The 26,094-nt window shown below is 38.9% G+C and overlaps 1 protein-coding gene across 1 annotated transcript in view; it reads left to right on the top strand.

Annotated features, from left to right (window-relative positions):
* Positions 1-10,737, top strand: part of LOC131428307 (uncharacterized) — a 94,791-nt gene extending 84,054 nt beyond the window's left edge. Inside the window, 7 exon segments of the mRNA XM_058592165.1 lie at positions 361-474; positions 549-639; positions 715-885; positions 955-1,124; positions 1,200-1,313; positions 1,388-1,578; positions 10,008-10,737. Of these exon segments, the coding sequence (XP_058448148.1) occupies positions 361-474; positions 549-639; positions 715-885; positions 955-1,124; positions 1,200-1,313; positions 1,388-1,578; positions 10,008-10,132 (976 nt within the window). The 3' untranslated portion in view covers positions 10,133-10,737.
* The last annotated feature ends 15,357 nt before the right edge of the window (positions 10,738-26,094 follow it).

Here is a 26,094-nt window from a genome sequence, read left to right as displayed (position 1 = left end):
CGACACCAGTCGATCCGGCGGCGTCTTCGCAAATCCAAAAAAAAGCTTGTTAATGCTAATCGAGTCTTTATAAAGCACCCGAAAAAAAAAGATCATTTACACCCACATAGCGGATCGACGGGAGAGGTTCATCGCAGAATTCCAGTGTTCGAAGAGTGTTCTCGCCAACTGGCAATGGAATAAAATTAGCATCGATTTACGAGAACCGAGTTGTAACCGATTAGTCTGCAAATTGTCAACCTTAATTGTGACTTATTAGATGGATGGACGGACGAACGGTGATGATGATGTGTCGTCATTTCGCGCGCTAACACTTTGCTTTTCGTGTCTCTCACACACTCTCTCTCTATCGCATCACAGGGATCACACGATGGCACTGAAGGTGATCAAGAACGTTGAGAAGTACCGGGAGGCAGCCAAGCTGGAGATCAATGCTTTGGAGAAGATCGCCGAACAAGATCCGACCTTTCAGCAGTGAGTAAAAACAGAGTAGAAAAAAATGCACTGTACTAATTGTGACAATTAACCGTTTGTTTGTTCTATTTCAGTTTATGCGTTAAAATGTTGGATTGGTTCGATTACCACGGGCACATGTGTATCGCGTTCGAAATGCTGGGACTCAGTGTTTTCGATTTTCTCGTGAGTATTTTCTAGTTACTAATTTCAAACTTCATAGAAAAGTAAGTCTAATTCTTCTTCACCGGAATTACGCAGAGAGAAAACAACTATGAACCGTACCCGATGGATCACGTGAGACACATGTCCTATCAGCTGTGCTATGCGGTCAAATTTCTGCACGATCACAAGCTCACCCATACTGATCTGAAACCGGAGAATATCCTGTTCGTAGACTCGGAATTCACCTCGACGTTCAACTCCAGAAAGGTAACCAATTCATTCACATTTTCGTTTGATTCAGTTGATTTTTCTATGTCACCCCTTCCATACCAGCAGAACCGTGACGTTCGTCGTGTCAAATGTACCGACATTCGGCTGATTGACTTCGGTAGCGCTACGTTCGACCATGAGCATCACAGTACGATCGTGTCCACCCGTCACTACCGGGCACCCGAAGTAATCCTAGAACTCGGCTGGTCGCAACCATGCGACGTCTGGTCGATAGGGTATGTAGTAGATAGGTTTTGTTTAAACCTAAAAGCTAACAACTGATTTGTCATCTTCCATCATCCAACCAACAGATGCATCATGTTTGAGCTGTACCTGGGCATTACGCTATTCCAAACTCATGACAACAGAGAACATCTCGCTATGATGGAGCGTATACTGGGTACAATTCCATACCGGATGGCCAGGTAAGGCAGTCGTCGATGGGTCCCGTTTATTTTGTTAGTGCCGATGAGTATTGATTTGTTTTTGTTTCTTCTAGAAAAACTCGTACCAAATACTTCCACCACGGCAAGCTTGATTGGGACGAGAAATCGTCTGCCGGGCGGTACGTGCGTGATCACTGCAAGCCACTGCACCGGTACGTGCTGGCGGAGACACCCGATCACCTGCAGCTGTTCGACATCATCCGGCGCATGTTGGAGTACGATCCGGCCAACCGAATCACATTGGGTAAGTTGTTCCGTGGGTGATCACGACACCACACATGTAATGCAGTGTAAAGCTTGTCTAGACACGGACGGAATGTCAATTTCTGAATTTCAATAACGTTATCATTGTTGGAAAAACATTAACTTGTTAGCAGAAAAAAGTGTCGCTTCATTACCGACATCACCAAGTACCAGAATTATTCAGACACGCGTTGCATTGATCTTTTGACGTAAATACGTCCTACTTTACTATAGGGTGCATTTTCGAAAAAGGCGCCTGTGAAAGAATGGGCAGAATCAAATCGTGAATATCTCGAGTTGTACTAAATGTAGTAACAGCGTTCTTTCGCCATGCCATTCGAAATATGATCAGCAATTTAGGACTAAATTTTAAACAGAGCGAGATAGCCATAAAGAACTCAAATAAATTTAGTTTTCTCAAACTTTTGGAAACAATGAGGAAAACTTATCACGCTTGTCTGCATTTTTCGCACTCGGACGACGGGTTTAAGGTAGTCTCAGCCCCGATGTTCAATTGGACCAGTATAAAAGATAAACCATGGTCGAAAATCGATCATTTAAGGACTTTCCACCAACAGCAACACCGAATAGACCATCTATATGATATATAAAGCCTCAAAGGGTTCACGTTGTGCTGTCATTCGTTTATGAAGCCTCATTTTGATTGGATTCTGGAACTGAAATCAGAACCTGGATTCGGGTCCACTTCAATTCCGAACCCAATTTTAGGTTTAGAAGTCAATTTCAGAATTTAGTTCCAAAGGTCAAAATTAAGACTTTGGAACTAAATTCTAATTCCAGATTTCGGAATTTTTGATTTGAGTTAAAAATTCCTATTCAAGGACAATATTCAAAACTTCTAAACAAAATTCTACAATTCTGGAATAAAATGTTAGATCTGAACTCCGAACCAGAATTGGAACTGACTTCTCATATTCTGGAACTAGATTTTGGAAGTGAATTGAGCTCCTTAATTCAGATACGGAATTCCAGTTCAAGAATTAAGTTCGGAACCTTGACGCTGAAAGTAAGCTTCATTCCAGAATTCTAGAACTAAACCCATGAACTGAATTCTTCCTTAATTCAGTTCCAGTTCCTGAATGTTACAGCTGCATTCAATTACTTTTTTTTAGATTATACAGTATGCGTCAAAAAATTTTGAGACTCTCACTAATACTACCGTACCGCTCAAGTTACTCAACCTAGTTTCACAAAATTTGGCTTCTGGTGTCAGTTATTGTTTACAAACACATTGGCATATTTGAAAGTGTTATTATTAAGGAAGATTTTTTGAAAAATGTACTACAAGGATGACATCCTAGATTACATCGCGCCCAGAAGTCAGTTTCGGATATCATGGTTCTTGTAAAATGTTCAAGAGCTACTGTATTTCGTGTCAAGGCGTCAGTTGGACTCCCAACAGTACCAAGAAAACCTGAAAAGTGGTCGGGAGCGATCTGTGAGAACGCCAGGATTGATACAATCCTTTAGGATGAAACTAACTCGTAACCCGATTCGGAGCAAGAGGCAAATCAGGCTAATGTATCAGACGCTACAGTAAGAAGAGTTGTAAAATATGACTTAATGGAAAATCTAGAGCTCGAGCTAAAAGACATTTGATTACAGAAACTGCTTAGCAGTCTGAAGAACAGGTCCACCGTCATTCTCTTTACGAATGAGAAGCTTTTTACTGTCGACAGCGTGTCCAACAGTCGCATCAATCGGTAAATAAGTTCTTAAAAAGCTTCTGATGTACCCAGTGTTGGTGATTGCCGAAAATTTGACAGAAGCTGCTCGATATTTATCAATATGGTATACAACATTTTCAATCCGGTAGAAGATGCTACAAGAACTCAAGTCTCTCAGTGCATGAATCGCGAGAGAATTTTCTACATTTCTTCGCTCCACTTCATACTCTGAGTATTTCACGGCCCTTAAAAAAATTACAGTCTGATAATGATTGGTGCTGTGTGGAATTTACCAAGAGAGAATCGCAAGTTGACAATTATCGCAGAAAATCGAATCGATGATTCGATTTGATGATTCTCATACCCTTGTGTGGAGCATTCACATATATTTTCATTGACACAACTTATACAAAGGTTATATACACATAGTTAGAATAAGCGGCAATAGTAAAATGATTCTATCGCAATTTTAAACTGCCCGTATAGAATCGGATCGCGAAACGAGAATAAGCGACCGTTTGTTCATTTAGGGGTGAGCCAAATTTTGTGCTAGGGCACATAACCGTTTTCATTATTTTTACGTTTCGTCTTTGACTCATCAGTGCAGAGCAGTTCAAATTGAACTGCTTAGTGCTGAACTCGGCAGTTCAATTTGAACCGCTAAGCAGACGTAAAGTTTCTGCTACTTACAGAACACTTTTTGTTTTGCAACGAAGTGCAATGTCAGTGCATCAGTGCATCACAAAAAGTGTTCTGTAAGTAGCAGAAACTTTACGTCTGCTTAGCGGTTCAAATTGAACTGCCGAGTTTAGCACTAAGCAGTTCAATTTGAACTGCTCTGCACTGATGATTCAAAGACGAAACGTAAAAAAAATAAAGACCGTTTGTTGCTTCAGAGAGAATCCCCACAGCAGCGTGCTAGCCGTTGATTTTCAGACAGACTATCGAGAGAAATTCGCTCTCGCACTGGTGTCTATTCTATGTTAAATGAACCATGCCGGGTTTTTGTTGCTGCGATGATATCCATCTCTCTTTCATGGCACTGATTGAATCGTGTGAAGAGTTGCTAGTGAGCTTTCTTTGATACGATAAAAGCCATCCTTGGATGTACCTGATCAAATTCACGTTTCGGACCGAGCATCCAGCAGGAGTGCTGGTGTTTGGATTTGTTGCTTCCGATGGCCAAAAAATGAGTCCCGTTTTTATCCAAGAAGGCCTGAAAGTAAACACAGATGTGTGCTTAGGAATTTTTAAGAATCATGTTTTGCTTTGGATTACATCTACCTACGGCAAGGATGCAAATATTGTATTCCAGAGAGACGGAAGTTCTACCCACACCTCGAAGAAAACACAAATGTGGTTGAGGTACAATATGCCTCAATTCTGGTCCAAAGAGATGTGGTCAACTAGCTGTTGCCATTTAAGAACGTGTATGTGAACATCCTCACTCGAATTTGATCTCTCTACGGACCTCCATAACAAAGCATTGGAGAGAAATGTCATCAGAAAATATTGCCAAGGTCTGCAAAAGCTTCTGGCGTCGGCTATAAACAATACAGGTTATTTATAAATTTGATAATAAAGATACTAAGCCGCAATGAATTTAAAAGTGGTTGAGTCTTATTATTTTCTGACGCATACTGCATATTCGATGAAAGTAGATTGGATAGTACACAGTTCGAAAAAATCTTGTGATTTTACATCTTATAAGGTGCACATATTTGGAGCGTCATATTTCACATAAATTTATATTCAAGAATATGTGAAATTGTGTGATTTGAGAATTACATGGCTTGGAATCGAACGAATTAAAAACAAATAATCGAAAGCGACAACGCGACTTGAACCGCGAAACATAAGATCACAAAGCACATCAGTTAATCGACTGAACCAGAGAAGCCCATATCAGTTCGATGGATAATTGATACATAGAAATCCATACAGTGGTACTTGGTAGCCGAGTGTAAGTTGCATTCGAAGCCTGTAAAATTTTGTACGAGTGGAATATTACGTCATTTGAAAAGTTAAGTAGTTATGAATTGTATCGTTTGTAGAAATATGTCACATGCAAATTTCATAATTATTTTCGGTGTTCCAATTCAAAATAATGAGCAATTTTGTCCACAGCACGTGTAAATGTTTTTTCCGCCCATATGAGTTACTCCACAGATGCAAGATTAGAAGGAATTCAGTTTAGCTCTGAGATTTGTTGTTCTCTCTGTCACGTTTGGCTCTGTGAAAACTTGTATGCACACCTTCAAGAGTGGCTGCAGTGGCTCATGCTTATGGCAGTTGAAAACAAATTGCTGTCTCGGTTGCAACTTCGAAGCGGTTGTATTGATGAAGTTATTGACCGGTTTGCTCGACATGCAGAGCGCCGAATTTTTCTATTGTATCATGATACAAAACAAGTTTAGTTAAAAATTCCCATCCAAAAGTATGTCGTTATTTCACTGTATTGGAAAACACTTATTGGACCACATAAGCAGTGCACAACTCGTAAATTTGGTCACGAAACGTCACTAATTAGCAATTTAAAACACGAAAAATTCGCATCTTTTAAAATAACTTTTGGGAAGTGCTAAAGCATAACACTTGGATCAATAAGTCCCGAGACTAAAGCAGAGATGACGCTCGTAGTAAACCAGTAACCACGTCTTTCTAGAGTACTAACCTTTGCTTGAAACGGGTCAAAATTTTAAGTCGATCCGACCAGAAACAGCTGAGTTATCGAGGTTGGAGTAAAGTCGTTTTGTAGTTTGTTTAAAAAATGAAAAAAACGGAGTTTCGCGTTTTTTAATAAAACATTGTTTTTTAATGGGTAAAAACACCGTGCAAGCGAAACAATGGATTGAAAAATGTTATCCGGATTCTTGTCCATCAAAAGCAACGATTTGTCGGTGGTTCGCCGAGTTTAAACGTGCTCGTACCGACACAAATGACGCGGAACGCTCGGGTAGACCTGTGGAAGCCGTTACACCGGAAAATGTGAGTGAAGTGACAAAAATTATAATGAAAGATCGTAAAGTGAAGCTGCGTGAGATTGCTGAGATGACACAGATATGGAAGTGTATTTACTATCCTTCATGAAAAATTGAGCATGAAAAAGGTTTTTTCCAAGTGGGTGCCGCGATTGCTTTCGATGGAACAAAAACAGCAAAAAAAATAAAAACAATGGCGAAATTGAACGAATTGGGCTTTGATCTGCTTCCCCACTCCCCATACTCGCCAGATTTAGCCCCCAGTGACTACTGGCTCTTTGCTGATCTTAAAAAAATGCTCCAGAGAAAAAGATTTGGCTCAAATGAGGAGGTCATCGCTGAAACTGAAGCTTATTTTGAAGCGAAAGATAAATTTTTTTATAAACATGGTATTGAAAAATAGGAAAAACGTTGGAACCATTGTATCACCCTAAAAGGTGATTATGTTGATGAATAAAAAAAATTTTGCAAAAAAAAATGTTATTTCTATCGTTAGTCTCGGGACTTATTGATCCATGTGTTATTTGGTAAATTGTTGTATCTAAAACATCATAAGTCATAAATTGAACATATGAAAGTACAATGAAACCAAATTTCTTAGAATCTGCTCGGTTTTTGATGTTTGAATTTGGAACCTCGAAATCCATAAGAATATTGAAATAAAAACTTGATCACTGATCGGATTTATCCATCCATTAAGTTGTAGTTTATTATTATGAATAGCCAAATTTTTACTACTCCTATTGTTTATAACATGTATTTGAGTATTAAAAAAAGTTTTTTTTAAAATTACATATATGTATAGGTGATACATCGACCATAATCGAATGATCAGTAAACAGCTCATGCCAAAGATTTTTATCGGTAACAAAGAATGAATAATTTTGCTATAGACGAGAAAATCAATTATAAGAGCATTTTGGTTATAAATTGAGTGACTATATAGATATACTCATGGTTTATAACATATAATCTATAGTTAGTGTTTGTTTTACTAGCAAACAAAACGTGTCGTAAGCCCACTACGCTCAATCACTGAAAATATTTCGTAATCCATTTCTGTGTCGGTTTTCTAAGATACGCTTTGTTTTGTGCGATGATTCGTTCAATTCATGTGTGTGTGTGTGTGTGGAATGTTGTGTACCTTTTTTTGGCACCGAATTTCACCTTAATGCTCGTTCATACCAAACATTTTAGAAAACTTCAACTTTGAGTGAATTTTAAGTATTTTGAACATATTTCCGATGGTATGCAGAAGAAATTATGTTGCTGCGTTAAATACAACAAAAAATGTTCACAATTAAGTTCTAACCCATTCTTGCACTGGGTAAATTTTGAAAAAGCTCCCCATAGTAAAGCAAGGGCGAAGCCACGTAACACGAAAGTTTTCCATTGAGAGATAGTAGTGAGTGTCAAAGTGACAGTAGTAACAAAAACATATATTTTAATTCAACATTCTGATCAAAATGAAACGAAATCATCTTAACTGAATCCACTCTCATTAAAGCCATTTACAAGCTGTAATCTGGCTAAATGCCATTTCAAATGACCCTTCTTCGATGGTATCAATCATGTCGTTGTCGTTGTAATATACAGAAGACTTTATATTCCTCGAAGATTTTTGTGGATATTTTCGATGGCGTAAAATGCCTGTTGAAATAAGCCAGCTTCTTAGCATTTTCAACTAAAAATTCATAGAAAATGTATGAACCTTTTTCATCGAGATAACTCGAAATATTCTCAAAACTCATTGCACTTTGATTTACTGCACATGCTAGTAACTTTTAATACTTCCGAGATCTCTTTCCAACACTTGCACATTCCGTTAAAACTGCTCCGATTAAAGCTTTGATATCAATAAAAATGTCTTCTTCCGCCATAACGAAAAATAATTTATGAAACCCTCGGTCGCACGGTAATCGCATGAAAAACTGTGGACGTGCTGCTTCGTTGTTTGTCGCACCGAAAATCGCTTGTCACTACGCAACGCCTCGTGTTTACTCTGAAATACATGTTTATTTTTTGCTGTAAACAAATAAATGAAATACAGAACTTTAATGGTCGCATCGCATCGCTTCGCGGCACTATGGCTTCACCCTAAGTCTTTATGACAAAACAATTTTTATTTTTCGAAATGACACTTATTCATGGAACATGTAAACATTCGAAGACATCTGGCGTAAAAAAATTCGATTTTATTTTACACTACAGTTTTATCAATACAAAAGGTTTTAAAGACAATTTTTCAGTCGTTTTTTGGATATTTTTTCTTTTGGAGACAACGCCAAATTTGCATAAAAAACCAGATACTTTCGGAAATTTGCATGAAAATTCGCATAAAAACAGCATATAAAAGACTTCAGGGTAGTAGAAATCATACGGCAGGAAAAAGTAAATAATGAAATTAATAGTTATTATTAATGTCTTTTATTTACACCCGGCTTTAAACTTTTGGTCGTTCGCCGGGTAAAATGTAAAGATTCTCGATTTCAACTCAATCAACTTTCGTTCGAGTTCATTCGAAAAAGTATTAAAAAACCAGTTTTAATCCACCTAGTGATGTTATGATGCCTTTCTCATAAAACTCATGTTTTCACTAATATTACTAAGGGATTCTTCAAAAAACGTTTCTTTGAATATTGAATGAGAACAAAAATGTTTTTTTGGGCATGCATTAGCAGAACTTTTTAAATTTTAAAACAGTTTTGACCCAAGTTAATAGGAATTCTTTGTTTTTTTTTTGCATTTTCGTTCTAATTGACTTAAAATTTTAAACACATCTTACCCTGTTGTTCTATAATCGGAAGTGAGATCCGAACGAAGGTCAAAAGCTGTCCCTTTTAATAGACGACGGATTATTACTTTATATGACAGGTGGCAATTTCATATACATTGCCCTGTATTTCCGAGTCGGAAGCCGAATCTGACATCAACTGATGGGAACGATCATACTTATCATTTAAATCTAAGTTTGCGAAGATCGGTTTGGCCGTTTCTGAGAAATTCCCGGTACTTCCGGAACCAAGAACCAGGTCAGCAACTACCTGCCTAATTGTAGAATTATAAGGATATTTGAATGTATAATGGATGCCATATCCGGATAAAATTTGGTAGAGTTCTATAGAATTGTAAGACCTTTCATTTCGACCCAAGCTTGTAAAAATTGGATGAGCAGTCTATGAGAGAATCGAGTGCACTTTTGTAGTTCATTTTGCACATTTTATTCCGTGACTCCGGAACCAGAAGCCGGATCCAGATAAAATTCAATAGCAGGTTTCGGGACTATAATGCTTTTAATATGAATCTAAGTTGAAGACAGTCGGTTGAGCGGTCTCTAAGAAAATCGAGTGCACTTCATCTTATTTATTTTTGCACATTTTATCCCGTTACTCTCGAACCGTAAGTTTGGTGCGATTAAAATTCAATAGGAATCTAAGTTTGTGAAAATCGGTTCAACCATGTTCGAGTAAATACACACAAAGATGGTTCAAAAGATGGTTTCCACAGTGATTTCATAGCCTAGAAAGGCCATGAATTCACTGTGGAAAGGCAAACATTAAATAAATCGTTTAAAATAGGGACATTGCATGTCCCTTAAGCATCAAGAGAGCAATGGCAGTTCCATGTTAGAAGATTGGTGTTTAGTCAAATTTCGTTTGAGCAGCAATCCAACGAAAAACGACCGTGGCTAATCAACAACCACGATGTGATGTCACATCCCAGACCCACATACTAATTATGTTTCCCTCGTTTCATTTCAGGTGAAGCCCTCCGGCATCCGTTCTTCGCCAAGCTCCCGACAGCGCAGCGCCTGCACGAAAAATGTAATGAAAATTCCGGCTCGGCCAGTAGTAGCCGGGAGCGTTCCCACAGTTTATCTAGATGAAATTCGGAACGATTTGATTATTATTAATTAATAATATTACGGTTGTTGTTTAGCAAAGAAACGAAAAACAGAATAACTACTAGTACTACTACTACTACTACTACCACTACAACTACAACCACGGCCAATGAGCGCAGCTGAGACAGTATGAACAAATTGGCTACATTATCATGCACATACACGCACACAAAGAAAAACATTCACACAAACATCTGCCCGTTAGCCTCTCTTTTTTTCCGTTCTGTTTTCTTTTTATATATTGGTAGTTTTTCACTATTGCGTTAGAAAAAAAAAAGAGTGACAGTCATTGAGAATAGCTCAGAACAAAGCTAATCCACATCCTACAATCGCCTAAGTTTAAGAGATTAAGTAGTGTAGTAAATTGTAAATCTTGTTCTCCATATATTATTTTAAAAGCATAGTTTGCAATCAAACCTATGGTGTCCAAATGCAGCAGAGGAAATCCTATTTGTAGTATCAACTAAAAGGGAAATTATTTTGATAATCAATTTTATACGAACCCCCCCGTTGCGGTGAAGAACAGCAACCGGAAATTTTCATCAGTTAGTTTCCGCCAATAAAAACGAAATTAATCTACTCGCAAAGTCGCTTAGTTTTTGTTTGATTGTGTGGGGTACAACAAAGAAGAGAAAAACACGATTTTTGTGGTGAATGTTTTCCGTTTTTCATTGTTTCACATTTTGGTTCGCTCATCGCCAATTGTTCATCCTACTGTTTCTTCCTTGTAGTCGAATAAGTAGTCGAACCCCCCCTCCTATATTGCAAGTACCGCTCCTGGAAAAGAAGTAAACTCTCAGGCTGAATTGCGTTAAAAAAATCGAAACAGAGCCGCGGTCACTGGAAGAAGAAGAAGGGGTAATATTATTAATTGTTCCAATAATAATCAAATCGTGCGGAAGTCAATGCAAAAAAAAAACAAAGAGAGAAAGAAAGTAACAAAAAAGAGATCTAGGTTTAGTTAAGTAAAAAAACAAAAACCATCAATGAGTAACACAAAAGAAAATAATCAGCGTTGTGTGTGACGACTAGGGCAAATGTCTATTTTTCATTGTCTCTTTACCCTAATACTAGTTGTTGTAGTAGTTCAGCATGAGATTTCACGTAGTTTGGATCTGTTGTTGAGTTCGTGCGTGCGTGAACCACCGCCGCGAACCGGTCGTTTCTAAACGCAAGCTGCGTTGAATAGATCGAACTGTTTGACTAATAAAACCTGGGCATGAAAGTAAAGACATACTAAAGCATCCATCTACGCGAGCGTGTCTCTCTGTGTGTGTGCTTTGTTGAACCCTAACCGATCCGTAATGTTAAAAGCCGCCCGTCCATTTCGTCTGAACTTCGATTATCATCGTGTCTTGTCGTACTTAAAACCATACTACCGATGAACTCGATTTTTCAGCAGCACCCTTTACCTCTTGCTATCAGTTGTACATCGATTTCGTGCTTGTGTTTCGCTTCTTTGCAGACCCTCTACCGCAGCCTAAAGTCGAACTGCCAGTGCAGCCTAATCTCGAACTGGCAGCGAGGGTGACCAACAGAATGGCTCCGAGAAAGAAGAAACTTCCTGGCAAATTAACACACTCGCAATCTTTGGCAATCAATTTTCCTGCAATGTTGATACGCTGATTCCAACGCACGCACGCACGCAGCTTCACGCACAGTCAAGGCTGAGGTATTACAAGAGCCGCTTATTCTTTTTCCTTCCACAATTCTACGGTGTAAAAATAAACCAAACCTCTACTAGGGGTGTTTTTTTTTTCTTTCTATCAATTGTTCCCTGTTTGCCCAAGTGAGTTTTCCTCTCGAGATTATAAGTGATTTTAGTGTTTGGAAAAGGTATACTTTTTCTGTTTTTTCTCATATCAATTAGTAGGCGCGAAAAAGCAAACTACTGGCAGTACTAGTTAAAGGTCTGTTCACACCGCTTCCAGTCCGTTCGTTCACACTGCATACATTTAGGGCCGACAGTCGGTCGCCGAGAACACCAATATCCAAAAAAAGGAAAAAAATAAAACAATAAGAAGCATCCGCGTGTTGATGAACGCACTGTGAATTAAGGAACGGGACAAAAGGGAGCTGTGAAATGTGAGAGAAGAAACAAACCAACAAACAAAACAAAAAACAGACGAAATCAACTGATGTAATTATTTAGTTTAGTGATTATGACAAAACACCCTTCACACAAACCAACACAAACCAATTCAAAACAAAATGTTACAACTATAATGATATCTGTTTTCTCCCATTACTACTATTTTCTTTTTCTATCCTAAATCAATGGAAATTAAGCAAAGATCTTCTCTTCTTTTTTCAAACTTAAATTATAAACAAGAAAACAAACTGATTCAATTCACTCATGCATACACACACAGCAAAGTGCATACACGCAGGCGCAAAAAGGAACGACGCCTGTATCTAAACGAATGTAAATTAATGAATGTCAGATAGTCAGTGAAGCGAAACCCCGTTTTTGCTTTGCACCTTCCGGTTTGCAAGGTATCTAATTGTGTATGTGTGTGTGTGTGTGTAAGTATGGTGGTGAATGTTTATTTCGTGTTAGGAATTCAACAGAACAGAATGGTTGGAAAAGTGAGTAAATTAAATAGAAAGCTGTACAATTTGAATCCCCACCGGGAACCGTTTTTGGAAGTGATGTATCACTGCACTTGAAATTGGGTAGGAAACGTTTGCAATCGACGATTGGTGGGAAGTATTCAAGGGCAAGGACTCTACTAAATCGAATCGAAGACTCTCATAAGATCGTGCGAATACAATCTCTTCCAGATTCTTCACGGAGTGGTGTGAAAATCATCCTCCGTTCCGGCATTGGAGCTACATGTCCAGCGCACTGCAATCTGGTGTATTCTATCAACTTTTTGAATATCGTAGAATGTTTGTGTATTTGGTACAACGGTGTTCCGCTGAGTATTAGGCCCTAAAACTATTCTATCGAACACACCGAGACCGTTCAGGGCAACAGGGAGTATCATCGACTTGTGAAGTTATTTGTCAATTCGGGGTTTCATATGCAATATGTCTTTTTGCTTCGTGGTGAAAATCGTTATCGCCCGTTACTGGAGTTCTAAGTCACAGAAACTCGTCGACAACCAGACATTTCTAGATCGGATCCAATAACTACCTGGACATCGTTCTCGCTCTCTATCTACCATCATATACTTTGTCTGGATAGAGCTACAGAGTACAAAAGCCTCTACCGCAGCTCGACGATCAACACCGATAATGTCATTGTCGTTTGCAGAACGAACCAAGGAACATGTGATACTGTGATACTTGTAGACATGTGACATGTTCCAACCCTTTATTAAGTCCGGAAATTTAAGAGCATAACAATCTGCATTAATCTATCGCTTCAAATGCTTCGGATGGCATGATGACTATTGAACGTCTTACGAATGAATTTGATTATCATTCCGGATTAACGCCGTTTGAAACGGTCTCGTTTCCTTGAGTAATCGATGACAGAAATAAACGACATGGGTTAGGTCAACAAACCGATCGGGAGCTATTTTCGCGATGACTGACTAGTTTATTTTGTTACGTGTCTTGATAAAAACAGATCAATTGAAATCTCGCTGATAGAAGCAACATAAGAATATTTAGAGCGGCAGATGGACAAAGCGCAATATACATATAGCCCTTTGCCAAGCACGCAGCGGAGGTAGACAAATTCGCGGCTGAAAAGAACGAACTCATTTATTGTCCGTGTCCGTGTTGGTGGAAGATAATGCTATGGAAATGCGTGCACATTGTCTTCTCCCGATTGTGAATTTATCAAAAATCAATTGGGACAATACGCAGGGAGAGTACAGTACCGACCATGCGGCTTATTCACCAGACGTGGTACCATCCGACTACCATCTCTTCGGCTCGTTGGGCCACCTACTTTCTGAGCAGCGCTTCGATTCTTACGAAAACTGGTGAAAGCGGTTCACCCACAAGTGTTTATTTTATGTTTGTGCTTCAGAGATTGATTTTGGAGATTTAAAGTTAAAGTCGATACTTCAATATATATTTTAAAACCAAAGGCAGTCAATTCTGCCTGAAGTTGCGTGAGTTAGCTGACATCGTTAAGATATCAAAAGAACGTGTTGGCCTTATATTGCACGAGCATTTGACTATGAGAGAGCTCTGTCCAAAGTGGGTGCCCCATTTGCTCACTGTTGACCAAAAACGAGAACGTATTGATGATTCTGAGCAGAGTTTGTCCATGTTTAAACGTAACAAAGCGAAATTTTTGCGCCGATATGTGACAATGAATGAAATATGCGACGTATTGATTTTTCGATCGAATGTGGTTCGATCGAATCATAGCTGCCTTTGATTTTGCTAGCGTTATTGGGTATACAAATGAAATACGAGGGAAAAAACGATACGACGTTATTCAGAATAAGGAGGATGGATTCATCACTTCACTCCGGAATCAAAAACCGATAGTCATCTCAGTGGATAGCAACTGGTAAAACTCGTCCAAAGCGCCCGAAAGTACAAAAATCGGCGGGAAAGGTTATGACCTCAGCATTTTGGGTTCTGCGTGGTGTAATGTTTATCGACTATCTTGAGAAAGGAAACACCATTAAAAATGAATATTATATAGCGTTATTGGAGCGTTTGAAGGCTGAAATAGCAAAGAAACGACAACGCACCGTGCCACAAGTCTATCAAAACAGTGGCAAAACAACATGAATTGAACTTCGAATTGCTCACACATCCACCGTATTCGCCAGATTTGGTTCCCAGCGACTACTAGCTGTTCGCAGACCTGAAAAAAATGCTCGCCTGTAAGAAATTTCGCACGAATGAAGAGATCGCTGAAACTGAGGCCTATTTTGAGGCAAAAGATAAATCCTTCTACAAAAGTGGGCTTGAAATGTCAGAGCGGCGCTGGAATCATTGCGTTGCTCTTGATGGAGATTATGTTGATGAATAAAGATAATTTTGAACCTGAAAAATCATGTTCTCTTTGTTAGGCTTTGTATGACTGAGAAGCACGTAAGTCGAAAAGAGAAAAGATCTTCGGACGGTCAATATCGCCGTTGATTACTTTAGCCACATTTGTTGCATTTTTCGAAGTCATTCTAGTATTTTCAATCCAGTCAGGCGACAACGGTGGGAGATTCAGTGGGTTCCACCAGGGAAAATCCCGCAAAGTGAATCGAATGAATCTTTTCTGTACACGTTCTCTCCGCAAATTTCAAACCAGTTGGTAAGGACTCCAAATCGAACACGCATTTTCAAGTAGTCAACGTGAGCAATATAACGCTTTCAAACATTAGCGATCCCGACTAATTTTTGCAATAAATCAACACAACAACAAATCACTGAGGTCATTGATAAGTTCGACTCTATCAAGCGTTTGTCCATCAATTTGATAGTCGAATACTATGGGATTGGTTTTACAATGAAAAGTTATTACTGATCATTAAAAACTTTCGTCGACACGTCTACGAAATTATCTAAGAGCTCCTGAAGATGGACACAATCTTCAACAGCACGGGCTGCCAGGTACAGCTTCAAGCCATCAGCGTAAACCAATCTGCATCTAACACCAAGTAGTAAAACAGCATCGTTGAAGAACAGCACAAACAGTAGTGGGTCAAGGTTACTGCCCTGAGGAACACCCGATTTTTTTGTGAACGGAGAAGTGCAAGAGCCAAACTTAACTCATTTCATGATCTATTCGATCAAATGCAGCTTTCAAATCGATATGGATTGCATCAACTCGTGACGTTGCTTCCATCCGCATAATACAAGTCGATGAAAAATCCAGTAGGTTCATGTTCATCAATCGTCCAGGTATAAAACCATGCTGTCCGGTAGAGATTTTCGTTTGAGATAATACGACAGTGTTAAATACTAACTCAAATGGTTATGACGCTGTTTAAAAAAAACGTCGTTCGATGAAATCGATTTAGTCGGAGAATAGTTTTGGAGGTTTTTAAGTAGAATTTTAGCACAATTTCGCAGGATTAAACCGTTTTTTGCATCGTCACATAAATGATTGTTTAACATTTTTTACATCCGCTCCTTATAACTCCGAAACAAGTAGTAGGATCAAGATAAATTTGCCTAGCAATCTAAGGAGTCATGATATGTTTTAAACAGAATTTGTGAAAATCAGAACCGGTATCTCAGAAATGAGTTCGATCAACCATCAACCGGAACCGGAAGTCGGATCGGGATGAATTCCTGGAACTTTATATAGATTTACAAGGCCTTTAATTTGAATCTAAGTCACAACAATCGGCCCTTGAACCACAGAGAAAAATTAGGGCACGATCTCGATTTCGACCAACTGATTCGAATGGTATGTGATATACAGCTTGGTTCGAATTTAAAAATGCAATAATAAAAAAAACGGTTCGATAAATTTCTATTATGCATTTATTTGAAAGGTTAATTCGTGAAATTTATTTTTGAAAAATGTTTGGTTTCAACAGGATGGCGCTACGTGCCACACAGTCAACGAAACAATCGATGTTCTGCGAACAATCTTTGAAAATAGAATAATCGGCAGAAATGGTGATGTGAGATTAAAGCGGTTAAGGGCTGAGGCCAGTAGCTCGCGTAAAACCACGTGGCTCGCTGTGCGTATTACATTTCTCTCCGTGCTCTCTCGCAAATGTGCAAAATGATTCTCGATGCCGCCGGGCTGCCTAGAAAGTTTTGATATTTTCGGTTACAAGTTTGACCGCGTCACATAGAATCCAAGAAAGCTACCGCTTGTTTGGCAGCCTTTTTGAGCCGATTTTTTTCTCGTTACGTTACGTTACCAGGGAACTAAAATGGCGCCGCCATAGAAATCGACTTACCTTCACAAAAATAACTTTCACTTCATTTTTATCGCTACAACATATATGTTTTTATGCACTAATCGCATCTAAATAAAATTATCTAGACATTGTCAGAATAGATTTTTGATCCATGCTTTTGAAGGCGAGATATTCAATGAATAAGTTGAAAGACGGCGTTTTCAGCTATGCAATTCTTCCTTCAGAAAAAAAAACTTTCCCGACAGCTTAATGTCAATGAATCATTCTGAAATTTTCACAGAATAATCCTAACTAATTTTCTAAGAGATTGTCAGTTGGGTTTTTTGATATTCGTCACCGTTTCTGAGAAAATCAACTTTGAAGCGTGAAAATAGCCCTCTAAAACACACTGGCCTCAGCCCCTCAAGATAATTTTTACGCCGACCATCCAGAAATTATTGAAGATCTTAAGCAAGAAATTCAAGTTGATATTGAAGTCATATGGCCAGGAACAATTGAAGATGTACTCAAAAATTGAGTTCATTTTTCGTGGGAACTTTGTGTATGGGAAATGTAAACCCGTTGTTTTGGTTCAATTTTATGCCGAACCATTAAACTGGTCTGAGTTTAGTCGAATTCTATTGGACCAAGATAAAGCGCGAACATCGGAAGATCAGACGAGACAAAAAACGAGAAAATGAGTATGAGTGACTGTCTCTGAGTAACCTCCAGAAAGGAAAACTAGTGCCAGGAGAGGAATATGCAGCATTTTGCACGCAGTACTGACAAACAACAAAATGAAATGAAGTAAACATACAAGTTCACCAGATGACGAAGAGAAATGTTTTTATCAATATGAAAACGCTCCGATTAGCTCGACTATTCATCTCATAGGTGTCTATTCGATCTAAGGCTAAAATGAAAATAGTTGCATTCGCATCGAGTTTTCACGATGCATTAACAACAGTATTGAACGATTTTCGAACTATTTTTTCTGTGATATTGCTTTTTAGAGCCGAACCGAAGATTATATTTTAATACAATTTGTTGACTGAAAATCGGGTATTCCGCAATCCGGTAAGACTTTTGGTCCAATAACCCTATCTTTTTATGGACACTTGCGAACCGAACTTCAGTTAGTAGTTCTGTCGAAAATATTGGGACGATTCTTGTCAACATCCGGTTTGAAGCAATAATATTACTTACCTTACCTAACAGCTATAGGCCTGGGGTGTCCTTTGCTGTATCAAGCATACATCTCCACAAAACTCGGTCCATGGCAGCTCGTCGCCAGCCACTCAAGGCACGGATGCTTCTGAGATCACCCTCTACTTGATCGATCCACCTTGCTTGCTGCGCTCCTCTTCTTCTTGTACCAGTCGGATTAGATTCAAGAACCATTTTCACTGGGCTGTCGTCCGACATCCTGATGACATGCCCAGCCCATCGTAGACGTCCGATTTTAGCTGTCCGTATGATGGGTGGTTCTCCTAGCAGCTGTTGCAATTCGTGATTCATACGCCGTCTCCACGTTCTGTCTTCCATCTGCACTCCGCCATAGATGGTCATCAGTACCTTTCTTTCGAAACAAACACTGAGGGCGCGTTGGTCCTCTGCCAGCATAGTCCAGGTCTCGTGGCCATAGAGAACAACCGGTCTAATGAGCGTTTTGTAGATGGTCAATTTCGTGCGGTTGCGTACTTTTCTCGATCGGACGATACCCTGCCAAAATACGTCTATGAGTTTCTCTGCTGGTGTCATTATCGGCGGTCACCAGTGAGCCCAAATACACGAACTCGTCAACCACTTCGATATCGTCACCGTCTAGCAATATTCGTGGTGGGACGGGTACTGTTTCTTCTCTAGAGCATCTTCCTCTCATGTATTTTGTTTTTGACGCATTTATGGCCAGACCGATACGCCTAGCTTCAGCTTTCAGTCCGATGTAGGTTTCCGTCATCTTCTCAAGGTTACGTGTCACAATATCAATATCGTCAGCGGAGCCAAAAAGTTGTACGGACTTTCGGAAGATCGTGCCACTCGTGTTGATCCTCGCTCTTCGAATCACACCTTCCAGGGCAATATTGAACAAGATACAAGAAAGTCCATCACCTTGACGTAGCCCTCTCCGAGATTCGAAGGGACTCGAGAGCGTCCCAGATACTCGGACGTAGCACATCACTCTATTCATCGTTGCTTTGACCAATCGCGTCAGTTTATCCGGAAAACCGTATTCATGCATGATCTGCCATAGCTGTTCTCGATCGATTGTGTCGTATGCCGCTTTGAAGTCAATGAATAGGTGATGCGTGGGTACGTTGTATTCACGACACTTCTGAAGTACTTGTCTTATCGCGAATATGTGATCCGTTGTGGCGCGGGCTCCAGTAAATCCCGCTTGGTACGGCCCTACGAATTCCTTAGCTATTGGTGATAGACGACGGCAGCGGATTTGGGAGAGTACCTTGTAGGCGGCATTCAGCAATGTGATTGCGCGGTAATTGCAACAGTCTAGCTTATCGCTCTTTTTGTAGACAGGACATACCACTCCATCCATCCATTCCTGCGGTAGAATCTCCTCCGCTCAAATTCTTAGAAATCATCCAGTGCATCGCTCTAGCCAGTGCCTCTCCTCCATGTTTGAGCAGCTCGCCTGGTAACTGGTCATTGCCCGCGGCTTTGTTGTTCCTCAGCTTGCCGATCTCTTCACTTATCTCCGTCAGATCAGGTGCTGGGAATCTGTCGTCGGCTGAGCGTGCACCCAGATTGATTCCTGTACCGTTCTCTGTATATTGTGCTTCGCCATTCAGATGTTCGTCGTAGTACTGCTTCCACCTGTCAATCACCTCACGTTTGTTCGTGAGAAGGTTACCGCTGGTATCTCTGCACATTTCGGCCTGTGGCATGTAGTCTCTACGTGAGCGGTTCACCTTCTCATAGATTTTCCGTGTGTCATTAGCGCGGTACAGCTGTTTCATCGCTTCGCGATCTTGGTCCTTTCTTGGCATTAATATTAAGTGTATTGATAATGTCACTGCAGCAAAGTCAGCAATGAATCTGGCAAGAAGCCATCTGCAATCACTAGCAAAGCACAACTGCTACAACTAACATCAATTCTAACAGTCCGAACAGCATAAAAAATGATAAACAGTAACAAAAGCTTTGAAATGACCTGCCTCCGCAAACACCAGAAACGACAACTACGACAATGAACAAGAAAGGACGATGGTGCGATCTGTGAGCCAACTGTTCCTCATTTTACTCCGGAAAAGTATTGAGAACGCCATTCTCCCAAGAAATCGAGATACAATTGCGGGATCCTGAGTGTTGAGTGAGAGGTCAAAGGTTGGTGGTAAGAAAAAGTAGGAATGAAGATGTGGCTGATTGGTAGTGTTGTTTCGATTAGAATTTTCTCTATAAATATCACAACACTATTTTTTTCTTTTGTTAAGTTCATTTACAAAGTATGTACTATAATAACCTGAATATAGCATTAATTACTAAAGCAAAAATAAACTTGTTGTCTGATATACTATTCAAATTGAACTACTAAGTAGCAATAGCCGTTTAAAAGTGGTTACGTGAGGTGGATGTAAAGTATTTCTTATTTCGTAGAAACTAAAAGAGTTAGGGCCTATCTTGTAGGACAGCAGTTTGCAGTACTTCGTAATAGATTGATTTAATGAAGCGGAAAGAAATTTCAGCTCCGTTTCCATCTCCAATTGTTATATTTTGAAATCGATGTATTAGTTTTCTACACTTGAATTGTCAACTCGACCATCGTCCATTCATCGATATTTTCTTTTTTCTTGTTACAGGTACGGTTTGTGAAATAATGAAAGCCGGGATCTCGTACATGATGTCAGGATCGAGTAAATCCCTATAATGTAGTACACAAACATTTAACACACATCACCACCACACTCCAGGTTCGCCGAATATCATTCTACTTCTGTGTTAGGCTTCTACTAGCGGTACACCATTTATATGATTGATATGATCGTAATTATTCCATTGTTGTATCAGATGATCACCGGTTTCTGATGATAAGAAGCTTCTAACATCCAAATGTGCCATTCTAAAAAAAAATAGTTTAGAAAGCAAACCGAGAAACAAGAATGAGAAAGGTTAGATTATTGATATGTTGTTATTGTTTTCTTTGCAAATATGTTATAAGTTGTCGTTAAAAACTAGAATAAATTACGGGGTTAAAAAAGTAAAACAACCATATAAGATATAGTACAGTGATGTTCTAGCTTATTATATTATTCAAAAATACGACTCCAGACAACTCGGTACATGGTCAATATTCGCCAATCATTCAATGCAACAATACTTCCTAAATCTTTGATCCCCTTTGATTCACCTTTGCTCGCTATGGTTTTTTTTGTCTTGTACCATCCGGATTTGGTTCAAGGCCCGTTTTTACGATCATCAGATACAATTTAATTGACACCGATAACCACTTTATGATAAATTACACTTAACCCTTAGTAATGAGTAGTACATGACGATTCATTTTGTTATACTGTATTTTCCGGGTACGTTTCGATTCCATATAGATTGACATCAGGAAAAACTGGAATCATTGTTGCTGTAGAATATTCGAAGTACAAAGCGATAATTAGGTATATATTCATAGGTTCGCTTTTATGCGAAGGTTCATACGATGCAGAAGGGAGCGACACTTTTTCTTGCATGGCGTAAATCCTCCCTATGCCGATCGAAGCAGAATTGCTACTGAAATGAAATTCGAGAAGTCAGCATCGATCGAAACCGTCGGCCGTGCGAGAGTAATCAAACGGATGACATCATGATGACATGCTGTGATTGGCTCGTGGATAACGCATAGGTCGATACAAACCAATTTTTCAAAAGTATGCTATTGAAATACTGAAACGACGTTGCCCTACATGTTTAAGTTAAATGTTTCCGAATCGATTGGTTGTTAAATTGTATCAATCCATCAACCAATGACTGAGTTATTATCGTTCAAAATTATGGCAGGAAAAGGTTACGAGGATAGTTTTGAAACTTTAAATTGAAAATTGACGGTTCCGTGTAGTGAGGAGTAAGGCATTTTTAACGCAGAAAAAACTTCCATTTTGATTTATTTGTGGTTATATAACACATGGGTTGAAAAGTCTCAAAATAAACTTTATTCATCAACGTTATCTCCATCAAGAGCAACGCAGTCATTCCAGCGCCGCTCTAACATTTCAATACCACTTTTGTTGAACGATTTATCTTTTGCCTCAAAATAGGTCTTAGTTTCAGCGATAAACTTTTCATTCGTGCGAAATGAATCAGTCTGAGAACAGCCAGTAGTCACTGGGAGCCAAATCTGGCGAATACGGTGAATGTGGGAGCAAATCGAAGCTCAATGCATGTAGTTTTGCCATTGTTTTGATTGACTTGTGACACGTGAAACTTGTGAAAATATTCACAATTTCAGCCTCCAAACGCTCCAACAACGCTATATAGTATACACTGTTTTTTTTTTCATAAATACGTTTGTTTCTTAAGGCAATTTACATAAGTTTCTCTTCGCCGTAGCATCACTTTTACATAGAATTCTTATCCTAATATAATACTAATATAGTCACAACGATTTGAGTTAAATAAACATATTCCTCTTATTTTTTAAATATCATTACTTGAACTAAACGATTAACTGCTAATAATTATACAATAAGCTGAAGTTTAAGCAGCGTTTAAGCGAATGGCTTCAATTGCGCTCAGACTATCTGTGAAAAGGAAATAATGGTTTGGAAATAATGTGACGATTAAACCCAAGCTATAATGAACTGCTGCTAACTCTGCTATATAAACAGATGCAGGTTCTTGTATTCACTGTTAATGGTATTTCCTTTCACAAGATAGTCGATAAATATTACACCTCGCACATCCAAAAATACCAAGGTCATAACATTTCCATCCGATTTTTGTGCTTTCGGGTGCTTTGGACGAGGTTCACCAGTTGTTGTCCACTCAGATGACGATCGTTTAGATTCCGGAGTGATATGTGACAATGGATGAAACATTTATCCATGTTTCATCCATTGTCACATATCGACGCAAAAATTCCGGTTTGTTACGTTTAAACACGACCAAACAATGATCAGAATCATCAACACATTCTCGTTTTTGGTCAACAGTGAGCAAACGCGGCACCCATCTTGAATAGAGCATAGTCAAATCGACGACACGACCAGGCACTCCGAAGAAAAATCAGCATTAAAACTGTTCGCTAACGATTCACCGTCAGTTACCACAAATCTAGCGACCCCCTGTAAATGATAAAAATAATCTTCTCGAGCAACACTGTTTAAGTTGCTATGGACTAGTTACCAAGGAACCCCAAAACAAATAAACATGTTTTGAAAGCGGTGGAATAGTTCTATTAGTGTTAAACTTTGTCCAAATTAAGCAGAAATGCATTTAAATGGACTCGATTTTCGGAATTTAATCGAAACTATGGATGAAACCAACGAACGAGGACAATGATCTGCTTCCAGCGATTCATCCGTACACTTCAACTGCTAGCTTTTCTGGGCAGTAGGATTCGGTGTAATATGCCGGTGTCAAAATTGTTTTGTGTCGGTTGATTGCGCAGCAGTGGAAACAGTATTTCACTTTGTTGGCCACTATTCGAGGATTACTAGTGGAATTCCACGAAGAAATCATTTTACCGTACGTTATGCAGGTACCGCAGAGCACTAGCTTCGCTCAGCTCGTTGTCGGTCATTTCCATGTCTTCCTTCTCACACAACGGTTCCAAGTCAAGACCTGAATTTTGAATTTGGCTTTATAAAAGACATAACTCATACTCCTCAATTTTTATATTCCGCTCGAGTCAGGTAAATCCATTAAAATGTTCCGTAATATAATAACCGATCTGAAATTTATTTTGTTTACATTCACCTTGCCTTCGATATGCAGTAACCAAGGTTATGGTGACTGTTATTCAAAATCAATAAATATATAAACTTGTGCTGCCAGTTTAAAAAAATTCACTAGCGTTTTCGATTTGACATTTCCAGTTACTGAGGGGTAGTTAAATTTACGATACAGTTTTGATAGACGAGTGGCAGGTCGTGTCGTCGGTCAAATGCTCATGCAATATGAAGCCAACACGTTCTTTTGATAGCTTTACGATGTCAGCTAACTCACGCAACTTCGCTTTACGATCATTCAAATCCGATTTTGTGATTTTTTTTAATGTTTTCTGGTGTTCATCTGGACGTACACTGAGTTCTGCATCATCGGTGTCTCTACGACGAAATTTTAAGTCAGCAAACCAACGTTTTATTGTTGTGTCTGGTGAGCGAAATCTCCAAACCTCTCTTCAAGCTATTGCTTTGCTTGAACGGTATTTTTTTCCCATCAAGAAGTAGTGTAAAATTAAAACACGAAATCGTTTTTGATCCATTGTTATGAAAATAAAAAATGTAGCGTCACTTATAGCACAATAACTCAAAAACTAATGAATAGAATATCATGAAATTTCAACAGCTGTTTTTTAGAGGTTAGTATAACCTGAAAAAATGTGACTGCAATAAAACTAGCACCATCTATGTGTTAGGCCCGGGACTTTTCAGCCCACGTGTTAGACTAAACTCAACCAATATAATAGTTGGTCGGTAATTTTAAGAATTTTAATTGATTACCGACATTCACTGCCGGACTACAAATGCATGTTTTTCAAATTGAATTGCTGATGATTCATAACATCTTAAGTTCTATACACATACAGGTCCGCCATGCAACTTTTTTTTCAAACATGCAATAAAACACAAACGGTTCATCCGATTTCGAAATTTATTTTTTTATATTAAAGTACAATCCTTCCGGTTAATTGTGGAATATAATTTCATTCAAATGGCTGCCTCGGCTGGCCTTGCAGTACTCCATACGGTCGGTTCAGTTTTTTAGTACATTTTCGATTGTATGCAGCTTTATTTCAGCTATGGCTGCACGAATGTTGTCCTTCAAGGCTTGAATTGTCTCTGGCTTGTCCACATAACACTTATCTTCGACAGCCCCCCAAAGATAATAGTCTAAGGGCATATTCAGTAGTGTTTTAGTTCTAGATGCATAATTTATGCCAGTTACAAAATTTAAATCTGGATTTTATAACAAGAAAAACTGGCAGCCCCAGCAGTGTTTTACTCGTGTTTCAAATATACAAAAAAAAAAAGAACGGCATCGTAGACCAGTTTTAAATTTGACAGAAGAACTGGTCGACTAAATAAAACTAGAACGGCTTGCTGGGGATACGTTTGTTCCAATTTCTGTTCTATTTTAGATCTTCCATATAGAACTTCTACCTGCTGAATTTGCTCTAACGGCGTCAAATCACAGCTCCGAGGCGGCCAAAACGACATCCGAATTTCGACTGATAATTCGATCTTCGAAGACTGTGCGCAGAAGATCTGAGTTCTGGTCCTGGATTTCAGTTTGAAGTTCCAGAACTCAGTTCCAGAATTCTGAACCCGGATTGTGAAACTGAATTCTAAATCTGAGCTCTGTTTAGCAATTTTGGAACTGTATTCTGGTATGAAACTTAATTTCAGTTCCAGAATTCAGTTTCAGAATTGAAATCCAAGTCCAGAATTCATTTGCGAAATTCAGTTCCAGAGTCCAGGTCTAGATTACAGATTCCGGTTCCAAAATCTCAACAATCAATCAAGTTCCAGAATCCTGGTGCTCGATTTTGGCCTTTGGTTCTAGAACTTAATTGTGGTTGAGGATTCAAAAGCTGTATTTTGGGTGCGGATTTTGGAAATGAAATTTTGAATTTTGAAATAGGATTGGACTCTGACTAACTGGAGTCTTATCAGAACGGAACGAGTCAACTACGCAGGCTCGAATGAATAAAGCATCAAATTAACACCTAATTTCCTTAGCAAACATTTTGAAAATCTTTAACTGCGAGTTATTGGTGGTTATCTCATACTACTGCAAGTTGTGTCGATGACAAGAGAAAGGCAAATATCACACAACTAGGTGGATTAAGTACCTTATGATCAAAAAAGAACCGGAATTTTCATTTTAAAATTCCCGCGCTTGTCCAATCGGTAAACTTTTATTCTCTCAACGTTGGCAACTATTTTATACACATTCTGTCAAATTTTGACGCATATCGTACGATTAGTTTTTGTTTGGCGTCTA

The sequence above is a fragment of the Malaya genurostris genome, chromosome 1 (genome assembly GCF_030247185.1).
Source record: "Malaya genurostris strain Urasoe2022 chromosome 1, Malgen_1.1, whole genome shotgun sequence".
Lineage (NCBI taxonomy): Eukaryota > Metazoa > Arthropoda > Insecta > Diptera > Culicidae > Malaya > Malaya genurostris.
The sequence above is the reverse complement of the archived record's forward strand: the minus strand, read 5'-3'. Positions and strand labels throughout refer to the sequence as shown.